The 11,156-nt window shown below is 57.6% G+C and overlaps 2 protein-coding genes across 4 annotated transcripts in view; one reads left to right on the top strand and one right to left on the bottom strand.

Moving 5' to 3' along the window:
* Positions 1-495: 495 nt before the first annotated feature.
* MYL4 (myosin, light chain 4, alkali; atrial, embryonic) lies at positions 496-5,704 on the bottom strand. Of its 3 annotated transcripts, none has more exons than XM_046904335.1 (7): positions 5,456-5,651; positions 4,864-4,891; positions 3,133-3,282; positions 2,458-2,631; positions 1,943-2,020; positions 1,306-1,349; positions 496-740 (listed from the first exon to the last, which is right to left on the bottom strand). In XM_046904335.1, the coding sequence occupies exons 1-6, from the start codon at positions 5,483-5,485 to the stop codon at positions 1,321-1,323; spliced, it is 489 nt and encodes a 162-aa protein (XP_046760291.1). In that variant the 5' UTR covers positions 5,486-5,651; the 3' UTR covers positions 496-740; positions 1,306-1,320.
* The window catches only part of LOC428277 (parathyroid hormone/parathyroid hormone-related peptide receptor-like), a 10,485-nt gene continuing 4,391 nt past the window's right edge, over positions 5,063-11,156 (top strand). Inside the window, 7 exon segments of the mRNA XM_040653254.2 lie at positions 5,063-8,622; positions 9,068-9,173; positions 9,664-9,774; positions 9,875-9,999; positions 10,161-10,252; positions 10,510-10,619; positions 10,890-11,093. Of these exon segments, the coding sequence (XP_040509188.1) occupies positions 8,455-8,622; positions 9,068-9,173; positions 9,664-9,774; positions 9,875-9,999; positions 10,161-10,252; positions 10,510-10,619; positions 10,890-11,093 (916 nt within the window). The 5' untranslated portion in view covers positions 5,063-8,454.

Raw genomic sequence — 11,156 nt, 5'->3', positions numbered from 1 at the left:
GCTTTACACGGTGCTACTCATGCATCAGAGTGGCTGCACCAAAGCCATCCAGGGAGCATGGTCCTGGCTGGGCTATAGGATGATAACCATACAGCAGCAGGGCCAAGTGTGTCCCTCTTTGCTCCACAGCATTCAGCTTAGACCAGCAGGGAATGCTCACAGTGCACCATGCTGTAGGGCGGATGGGTTACAGATCCAAAGGGTTTTAAGATGTGTCCCAAAACCAGAAGAAGTGTGGGTGCTGCTTTATCCCTCATGCTCACTTTTCTCCAAGCCTTCCTTTCCCCAGCTGCAAAACCCTCAGCCAAGGCAGGGAGATGAGCAAAGACCCTCATGCCATGCCTGAGCTCCTCCCTCCCATCTGGAGGCCACCAAACCCACTGTTTCCCCTTTCTTCCCGTGCTGTGAGACCATCCTGCCTCCCCTGGTTGCTGGGGCCTGAGCTCCCCACCCACTGCTTTATGACCAGCCCAAAGCCAAAGCAGAGAGACCACGTAAGGGAGGATGGAATGAGGTTTAATGATGCAAATGACACAGGAAAAACCTGAAAAGAATAATTTAAGGCTTGGAACCAAGGTGCAGACTTGTCCCGTTGTATACCCACTGGGGCACATTCGTGGAGGCTGACTGTGTGTTTGTGGAACACCTCTGCCTTCAGGGGACATCTGGGGAAGGGGGGACATGGATGTAGGAATCTTATGGTCTGTGGGGCTCAAATGGATTCCGTCACCTCCAAGAACCTGGGAGGAAAGCATGAGAGGGATTAACACAATGAACCATTGCGAGAGGAGCACCAGGTGAACCCAGAATGTCCGTAACTATAACTCCGTGCCATTAAAAAGCAAACAAATAAACAAACAAACACTTTCATGCAAGTAGTTTTGTGTAGAATTAAACCTCCCTGGCAGCATCTGCCACCCAACCACCTCTGTGGCTGCACTGATGAATGGGAGCCGGGGAGAAACAGATGAAAACCAAAATAAAATGAGTGCTGGCCCTTCAGAGCTCAGACTTCTGTCTGCTGTGGTTTTAACCTTCTGATATTTAAAGAGATTTGCAGAGAGAAAAAAAATTAAAGAGGAAAAAGATTTTAAAGTGTTAAATGTGTGTATTTAGCAGGTTTTTTTTAATAATTTTTTCCACCCCTGTGATTTACACGTGCAGTGCACTGCCACAAACACAGCTTTGGAGGACTGCTGCTGCTGCAGGGCTGCCTGTGGGTGTGGGTTTGGTGCCTCTGCCCCTGGCAGCTGGATGCAGGGTTTACAGCCTTGCAGCAAGCAGGGGAGACCCCGAGTGACCCACCTGAAGTTCCTCGGCTCAGCCAGACATGATGTGCTTGACAAAAGCTGGGGAGGAAATGAGAAATGAGCTCTCAGACACGCTGCGGGCCGTGCTGGGGGCACACAGGGACAAAGGGGACTCGCTGCAGCAGAGGTGCTCTGCCAGGACCTGGATGTCTCCTTCCGTTCCCACCTTTCATGTGCAAACCCACAGCAAGAGACCCCCGACCCCTCCTGGAGATAAACCAGCTGCACTGTCCCTGGTTTTCTGAGGCCACAGGGGGCAGAAACCCTCTTTTCCTCAGTGCTCTCCAATTTTAGGGGTTCCCAGACTTCGCGCCAGATTTTCACCTCCTTGGAGCCACAAGCAATCTGTGCCTCCAAATGTTCCCGATTAGCTTCTGCTGTGAAAGATGCTGGCTTTGTTTATTTTTGATAGCTTAAAGCAAAACAGCGCCAGGAGTGGGCATAAAACAGTCCCCAAACCCTTGGAAATGTGCTGTCTTCGGGACATCACTGCCACAACCACCGTATTCCCACCCAGGGAGGCATCGCAGCTCTCTATAGAAGATGGTCCCCACCTTCCTCTTGGTGATCACTTGAGTCCTCACAGAGGACATTTTGCACTCCAGGACCAGAGCACTGTATCTGGGATGTACCTTCGTAGTTGATGCAGCCGTTGGCGTCTTCTTGTCCTGCCATGAGCTGCTCCACCTCGCTTTCTGTCATCTTCTCCCCTGAAGGAGGAGGATGGAGAGGTGAGGGGAAGGCTCTCACCCTGCTGCGACCCTCCTGCCCTTCTTCCAGACAGCCAAAGCCACCAGAAAGAGGAGAAGGGAGTTGAAAGGGGAGTGAAAAAGGAGCTGTGCACTGCAATGGGCTGGGGAGTGCGGGTGGGAGATTGTAGAGGGAAGGACCAAAGTGCAACCATTGGCTGACAGCTCAGAGTGATGTGGATTCTCCAGCTGCTTTGGGTCATACATGAAGCCATGGCTTAACATGGGAAAAACCACATATTTGGGAGCCATCAACGCATCATCTGGTGTGTGGGACCAGCCAACTAACCCAGCCAACTGACCCAGGCCACTAACCCGGGCCATTTGCCCAAAAAGAGCTCATGGAGGGGGGGGGGGACGGGGGGATCTGTGCTGTGCTCCTTCCCACGCAGCCATACCCAGCGTGACCAGCACGTGGCGCAGCTCTGCTCCCATCACCAGGCCGTTGCCCTCCTTGTCGAAGACGCGCAGCCCTTCCACGAAGTCCTCGAAGGTGCCCTGCTCCCTGTTGCGGGTGAAGTGCTGCAGGATGGGGAGGAAGGTCTCAAAGTCCAACATCTTCGTGTTCATGTCTGAAGGCGGAGGAGGAGATGGGGTCAGAGAGAAACCTCATCAGGCTGAGGTCAGCCTCCGCGGGCCTCCTTAGCCTTTCTGGGTCTCGTTTCCATCTGAGCACGGGGAGAGAAGGCTGACAAGGTGATGGGACTGTTGGTACATTAAGAAAATGGGAAGATCCATACAATGAACATTTACAACCTAGGGACTGCCAAAAATTAAAACCAGCAGGGAAGTCCTCTGTCACCAAACTGCCCCTGCGCTGGAACTGGGTGATGCTGGTTTGCACCACTCAGGATCCTGTCTGCTGGTATCCCTGCCAGCATCCCCGCTGGGCACAGCCCATCCCTCGGGTCAGTCGTGGTACAGGTGTGGATGGGAAGGAATTACACAGGAATGAGGCCTCTCTGTGTCACTCCTTTCCCAGTTCCTTCATCTCACCGGGCTCAGGGAACACGATCCTTCAGCGGCTCTCAGGGTTTACTTGGCCCAGCCCAGCAGCCCCAGCATGCTGTCACCTTCTGGTTTGGGCTTGCCCAGCACCTTCAGGACCTCAGCGTTGGTGGGGTTGTGACCCAGTGCCCGCAGGACGTCCCCGCACTGCGCGTAGGTGATCTGCATGGCTCCCGTGGGCGTCCGGTCAAACAGGCTGAAGGCTTCCTTGAACTCTGTGGGGAGGAAGAGCTCAGCTGCCCCTGCCCATGGCCGCCCCATTCCCACCCCGCTAGGAGCAGGGTGGGAAGAGAGGGAGGGACACGAGTGTGGTGGGTGCCCTCTGCACCCACTGCTGCTGCACCCAGCCCTGGCAGTGAGCCGTGAAGTTCACGGACTCCTTTAACAAGTCGCTTGGCTCTTCGAGCTGGTTTTGCCACTCCTAAGGAGCTGGATGGGTGAATCCTGCTGGGCTTCCTGCACTGCCTTGAGCACCAGCACCGGTTGCAGGCTGCTTACCCATTGCAGAACATCCCTTTCTCTCTTCCTCTCCTTGGCTCAGGCCTCCTGCAGACCACTCAATCCTCCCTCCACACCCCAATGACTCCTGCAGTGTCCCATCTGCTCCACCAGACCCATCCAGGTGGGCACTGTGTGTCACTGCTGGTGTGTAGGATCACCATCTCCACATCCCTGCTTGGAAGGATGCAGGAGATTCATTTCCAAGCTCAAATTATCACCTTTAGAGAGTTGCCTTTTACCTGGAGGAAGGAAGCCTAAATTAGTATTGCTTTCCTGCCTTACGTGATGCTTTTCAGCTTCCTAACTGACTGCTGGATTCCAACTTGAATACGCACTTCGACTACACATTGGCTGTATGTTAACTGTATGTCGGCTATATGTTGACTGACTACACAACCACCACATGCCTGCACTGCTCAGAGCCTCATCTCTGCTTCCTTGCTGCTGTTGAGGTGCAAAATGTGATGAACCCGGTTCTTCAAGACCCCCCAGTTCCTTATGTTCTTGGTTGAAGCCAGGGGCCCCAGACCTGGTGGCCGGTGCCCATCTCCCCAGCAGCCCCACATGAGCAGGCAGGCATTGCTGTTCCTGCAGCAGATGCTCTGCACACTCCTGGGTTTCATCCTGCTGCCTCCGAGCAGCCAAGTGGGCCAAGTGTGTGATCAGCCCTTCCAGCCGGTCCACATAGACGCTCAGAGCTGAGAGCTTAATGGTCATGGCATTAATGAGTTCCAGGTTCTGGTCCATCTCCTCGGTGATGCTCAGCAATAGCTCACTGATAGCAGAGCAGCTGTTGGGTGGGGTGGGGCTGTCATTGTCTCCGTGTGGTGATGGAGACCCAATGGGTTGGTGGATATTTTGTTGGGTTTGCTGGGAATTCCTGTCTGGGGCTTTGGGTTTTCTACTTGGCATCTTTGTATCTTCTGCTGGACGTCACCATCCCCCGAATCTGTCCCCACACTATCAGTGGCACGGATCTCTGTGTCCCTGTGCTCTCATTGACCTCACAATGCTTCTATCACTACAGGTGACACCCAGGGAGGGCTGTCACTGCCTGCATGTCCCCGGGCACTCCCTGATGCCCTGCCTTACTGAGGGGGCACCCTCAGCACACACCAAAGAGCCGCACCGCTGCACCCCGCTGCCTCAATCCCAGCCAAACCCCCACACTGCTCCGGGTGACTTCCACCTCCTCTCCTGCCTCCCCCTCCCACCGGTGCTCTTTCCCACCTCCTGCTGCAGAAAAATCCCTGCATCGAATGCCATCTGTGGGGGAAGGCGATGCCCGCGCTTACCTTCGATCTGCTCCGCAGCGAACTCGATCTGTCAGGGGAAGAGAACAGAGCATGGGGACGGTGTTGGGAGAGCGAAGGGCTCTGCCCGGCCCTCCAGCATCCCCTCTGGGCTCTGCAGCCTGCTCTGGGCGGTGGCTGTGGCCGTGCCGTGCCCAGGGATGTTCCCACCCTCCCCACAAAGCCGCGATCCCCATGGAGAGCCCAGCGGGCAGCGGGCACAGAGCGCAGCGAGGATGCTCAGCCTGTTTTGGGTCTGCGTTGGAATCCCATTTCCAGGGATTAAACAGCCTCTGTGCTGAGCCTGCTATTAACAACCTGCAGCCGAGGCTTCAAAATGGAACCGTATCCTGGGGAATCGCAGCAGAAAAAAGCAAAAATGTGAGGACGTGCACAAAAGACGCTGTCAGACAGAGGAGGCGATGCAGGGGGAAACGCCTTACGATGGAGGCGGCGGGCAGCAGAAATGTTTTCTAACGCTGCTGTGGGCTCCCGGGGCTGCGGGGCGTTGGAATCAGCGCAGCATCCTCGGCTCAGCACCGCGCAGCATCACCGGCGGGGCGATGCTCCCCTCCCAGCCCCGGCACTCACCCACCCTGCCCGCGTGCCGCCGCGCGTCGCCCATTGACAGAGCCGTGCCGCCGTCCCGTGCTCACCTTCACGCTTTTGGGGTCGAAGGTGAACTCCTTGGGCACCTCCGGGGCTGCGGCCGCTTTGGCCGCATCCTTCTTGGGGTCGGGTTTCTTGAGCGGCATGGCGCGGGGATGAGACCTCCTGCCCGGCGGAGCGATGCGAGGCGGGGGCTGCTGCCTCCGTTATAAACCCAGCCCTGTCCTCACCCCGCAGGGGCAGGCCGGCTGCTGGAGCAGCTGCTACTTACTATAAAAGGAAGAAAACTCAAACGAGAGGGGCCCCAACTCGACAATTGCCCATTGTCATCAGCTCCCGCGCTGGGGGAAGCCGCTCGGGCTGCCCTGGATGCTCCGGGTTCAGCCGTGAGCTTTGGGATCACGAGAGCTTCCCCAGGTGGTGGACACCCCCGGCACCTGCACTGCGTGGGGCTGTGCACTGAACCCTAAACTCGGTGCCTGCAAGGAGACAGCCACGTGGGAGCGGCTCTGGGGGAGCTGGTGGTGCAAGCGTTCAAACCTCGGGTACTTTAGTGGGGTTCATTTCCTCTACTTGTCCCCATCGGGTGCCAGCTGTGCTGCTGTGGCTGCTACCTGGAGGGGGGAGGTTTCCAAAAGCGGCTTTGCTTTATTTTCCACGATAGGGAGATAAATAAAGTCTCTCGTGCAGCAGGGGATTGTTCTGACAGCTGGGAAGCTCTGCAAAAGGGCCACGAGGTCCCAGCGGGGCTCAGCAGCCCAGAAACACGGCTCAAGGATCAAACCACGGCATCCTGACCCATCGCTTTAAGTACAGCATCAGAACACGGGCAGAGGAAATAGTGACATAAGGGGGAGGAAACCATTTGCAGGGGTTGGGAGCATCTTCTGGGATGGTGCATGGCCTCATTGCTCCATCCAACGCGTGCAGGCATTGGCTGCTGGGTGGAACGGGTCGTGCAGGACACGCGCTCGGTCTGAGACGTGACACCCGTAGGTGTGGGTTGGGTGCACGAGTGTACAAAATGCACGTGCAGATCTGTGCGCCCTCACTGGGCTGAGCAGGACCTGGGCAGCTCCTCCGCTTTGCTCTCTGATCCCTGCCCAAAATGAGGGCTGGAGGGAACGGTGCGCACGGGCAGGGAGATGGGCTGCAAATGCTGACCTCTGCTTCCCAGTAGGAAGAAAACTACCCCAGAAATTAAACTCGGAGCTTTCCCATCCAGACCCCCCGCAGCCTCTTATGGCAGAATGCTGCTCAGTGCCGGCTGTACCGGCGGGTCAGGGGGGTCCTTCAGAAGGAGGGAAATTTGCTGCGTGCCATCATCTGCTGATTGCCAGCACGGATGTGGGGGCTGCGAGATGGGGCTGGTGGGCGTCACTTACTGTGATTGCTTCCCTGATCTCTGTGTAATACAGCAAGCGATTTAGCAGAAAACAACGTGTTTTGCTCACTGCAAACTCCAGGTCTGGGTCAGCTTTCACGTGCAGTGGGAATCCAGTCGCCCCATGCCTCCCCTCCATCACCATCAGCCCATGCACAGCGCAGAGCTGCAGTGATTTCCCCACCTGCAGCCCTGCTCAGCAGGAGCTCCTTGGCCACAAACCAACACCTGGACCAGCCCCCAAAACACCACTCCTGCCATCACCCACTTATCCCTTTTCCTGTCCTAAAAGCCCACACAACAGCCCCATAACCTTCATGAGCCGAAGAACCGTACCACTACCCCCAGAGCACACTCAGGATAGGGGTCTAAATAGGGGTCTAAATAGGGCTGAGGTGAGGGGCGGCTGCCAGCTCTGCCCTCATCCCTTCTTGGGGAGGGAGCTGCACCCCCACTGCAGTTTTCCTCTCTGGTTCAATCAGAGTGAGCAGCAGCAGCTCCCGGGATCTGCTTTGCTCTCTCAGCTATCAGACAGACCTTTGCTTGCCACAGGAACACAGCAAAGCCCGACCTCCATGCAGCCCCTGGTCAGGACCAGAGCTGTGCCTGGAAAACACAGCAGCAGGGAGGCCCCCAGCTCTGCTCTGTGCAGGACTTTGCCATTTACGGAGACACCTGGCTGTGATTTGGGGTCCTGCAGTTCCCAGGGCTTTGCACGGAGGTTGTGAATTTTGGCCTCAGCCCACCGAGGTCGCCCTGCTAAGGGTGAGCATCATAGAATCATAGAATCACAGAATGGCCTGGGTTGAAAAGGACCACAATGCTCATCCAGTTCCAACCCCCCCTGCTATGTGCAGGGTCACCAACCAGCAGACCAGGCTGCCCAGAGCCACATCCAGCCTGGCTTCGTACCCCCTTTTGCCAGGGGCTGCATTTTGGTGGACAATGGGATGGTGGGACTGAGCTGAGTGTGGGCATGATCCCAACACGGGGCAGCCCCAGGGCTTCCCCATAGGGTGATAAAGGACTGCAGTGATGGGGGTGGTGTTGGACCCACTGCTGGTTGTGTGCCCACACGGTGTGCAGCCGTGCAGTGAGACGCTACAGGAAGCCCTCGGGGGAGTGGGGCTGATCCCTGATCCCAAGAGAAGGAAAAGGGTTAAAGCACTGCCTGAGAGCAGTGCACACAGATGCTCACGTGTCGCACCCTCAGCCTCCCCACCTCCAGCTGCAATCCCATTCCCTCGGCTCCTCAGGACCAGTGTGGGGTTTGGGGTGGTGGGGAAATGTGTGACAGCTGAAAAATGAGCTGCTGGGCAGTGAGAGACGATCTGAAAGGAGGAATCTGCCTTGAGCGAAGAGGATTTTAGCACCTAGGGCTGAGCCAACAGACCTCTGCCATCCCCATCCCACCGGGAACTGTTTGCACACTCTCCAGGAGCAGCTTAAAGCCAGCAGGACACCAGCACTGGATTGCAGGAGGCGAAGCTGTGGGGTGAATCCCCAGCATGGCAGCCCTTTGCAAGCGTCCATCCCCATAGCACTGCCCCGCTGACACCTCGCCTCAATGGGGACCGGGTTTGGGAGGGCGCTCCCCGAGGATGCTGCGCCTCACCCCACACCTCGGCTCACCCCATAGCCTGCAGCACTGGGCTGGTGGGGACACGGCTCCCATCCCTCGCTGGCTCCGTCCCATGGGGTCTGTGGGCAGGGGAGGCATCGTGGCTGCTCTGCTCTGCTGCTGCCTGCTGGGCTCTGCCCGGGCTCTGGTAAGTGTGCGTCGGCTCCTTCGGTCTCTCTGCTCTGTTGGCTTTGATTATGTATTGCTGTCTGGTTGGGGATCTCATGGCTCTGTGCTCCCACTAATGGCTTTTCAGCAGTGGGGGGGGGACACTGATGGGACAATGCGGCCCCACACCGCTCTGCAAACCCCATGTCTTGGCTCCTTTCATTGCCAGTGCTGCTGCTTTGCCCATCCCGGCCCCAAATTTCATCCCATATTGCTCTGCTCTTCCTGTAGTGCTCGGTGTTCCCAAACAGGACTCTGTGATGCTGTGACTCCCAGGGAGGGCGCAGTGCTCCGGGGCTGCAGCCTTCGTTTCCAGCCCAGCTGCCCTGGCGGTGGAGCACAGTGTGCATGGAGCAGATCTGAGCCGCCCTCAGACAGCAGTGGCCCCACTGTGATGGGGTCCTCACCCCTATCTCTGTGGGCAGGTGGATCCTGACGATGTTCTCACTAAGGAAGAGCAGATTTACCTCCTGGTGGAAGCCAGAGAGAAATGTCAGAGAGACATCAGAGCTCAGCTGGAGAAGGTCAAAGGTAGCGCCTGGTCCTGCACATGGGTGGGCCTGGGGGACCAGGCTGTGTCCCCTCTGATGGCAGCGGGGCATGTGGGGGACACACAGTTCTCAGGGACTGCAGGGTCCCGGTGTGGGTTTGTGAGGCTCCTGGCACCGTGGCTGCTCTGTGTAATTAGCTGCTAATCAAACCCTCACCCTGATGAGCTACTGCTGGCTACATCAGATTGCTCCGTGCACACTGCAAATGAGAGTACGGGGATGGGATGGGATGGGGATGAGGATGGGATGCATGTGAAGGATGGGGATGGGATGGGGTTGGAATGCATGCCATGGATGAGGATGGGATGTGGACAGGATTGGAGGCAGGATTTGATGGGATGCTTGGGATGGGATGGGATGGGATGGGACGGGATGGGACGGGACGGGATGGGATGGAATGGGATGGCATGGGATGGGATGCATGCTGTGTCACTGGGACACGAAGTGCAGTGTCTTTGCCCCCTGGTCAGACACCAGCTGCCTCCCAGAATGGGATGGGATCATTTGCTGGCCCAAAGGCTCTCCCAGCCAGGAGGTGGCCGTGCCCTGCCCTGACTACATCTACGACTTCAACCATAAAGGTGAGCACTTGCAGCTGAGCAGCACCTCAGGAATCACCTTGGGGACACTGCTGGGTTTGCTGCGGATCCTGCAGCTCTCACAGCCCCTTTCTGTCCCCAGGCCATGCCTACAGGTACTGCAGTGCCTACGGGACCTGGGAAGTGACCCTCAGCCTCAACAAGACCTGGGCCAATTACACTGAATGCGCTGTGCTCTTCTCCTCCGAGAGCCGGAGCCGTGAGAAGGTGACTCGAAGGTGCTGGGAAAGGGGCTGGGATGGGAGCAGGGCTCAGAGGTCCCCCTCTGCCCCCCCAGCACTCCCAGTTCTCCCCGTGCTCTCAGCCCAGAGGCAGAAGGGCTGCAGGCTGTGGGAGGTCTGGAGCAGAGAGCCCTTCTCTTCCAGGAGGTGTTTGACCGCCTGCACTTGATGTACACCATTGGCTACTCCATCTCCTTGGCCTCCCTCATCGTAGCTGTCTGCATCCTCTCCTACTTCAAGTAAGGAGGAGCTGAGCCCCTGTCCCCATGGGGGGAAACCTCCCCATTGCCCCTGGGGGAACTGAAACCACTCCAGGCCGTTCCCAAAGCCCCCAAGCACCCCATCTCATTGGCTCCCCATGACCAACACAACCAGCCCCATTTTTGCCCCCCGGGGGGCTGACACCTCGGAGCTGACGTCCAGCCCCCCATCATCACCCATGGAATGAGCAGTTGGGCAGCTGGGGTTGGGCTCACGTCACGCCCTTCCTCCATAGGCGCCTGCACTGCACTCGCAACTACATCCACGTGCACCTCTTCACCTCCTTCATCTGCCGGGCGGCGAGCATCTTCCTGAAGGACGCGGTGCTCTACTCGGGCACGCTGGGCAGCGAGGCGAAGCTGCGGGAGGAGGAGCTGGGGGCAGAGCTGGGGGCAGAGCTGGGCCCCTCGCCGGGCCAACGCAGCCACCTGGTAGTGGGGCACGGAGACAGGATTGGGGGAAAAGGGGATTTAGGGACTCGGAAGTGTGGGGATGCAGACTGTGTAACTTGGGGGCGATGCCGCTGGGAGGGATGGGATAAAGGGCCAACCACGGCACAGCTGCGTTCTCGCCATGCTGATGCCCTTCAATTTGTGCTGGACAAACCCAGATGAGACGTAGCTATGGGGGAGGACTGATGTGGGCCCCCTCTGACCCGCGTGCAGGTTGGCTGCAAGGTGGTGGTGACGCTCTTCCTCTACTTCTTGGCCACCAACCACTACTGGATCCTGGTGGAAGGCCTCTACCTGCACAGCCTGATCTTCATGGCCTTCCTCTCCAACAAGAACTACCTGTGGGTCCTCATCATCATTGGCTGGGGTGAGTTTGGACCCCAACCCAACACTGGTGCTGCTGAGCCCAGCAAGGAGCTGAGGCACAGCC

The sequence above is a fragment of the Gallus gallus genome, chromosome 27 (genome assembly GCF_016699485.2).
Source record: "Gallus gallus isolate bGalGal1 chromosome 27, bGalGal1.mat.broiler.GRCg7b, whole genome shotgun sequence".
Taxonomy (NCBI): Eukaryota; Metazoa; Chordata; class Aves; order Galliformes; family Phasianidae; genus Gallus; species Gallus gallus.
This window is presented reverse-complemented; position numbering and strand designations above follow the sequence as displayed.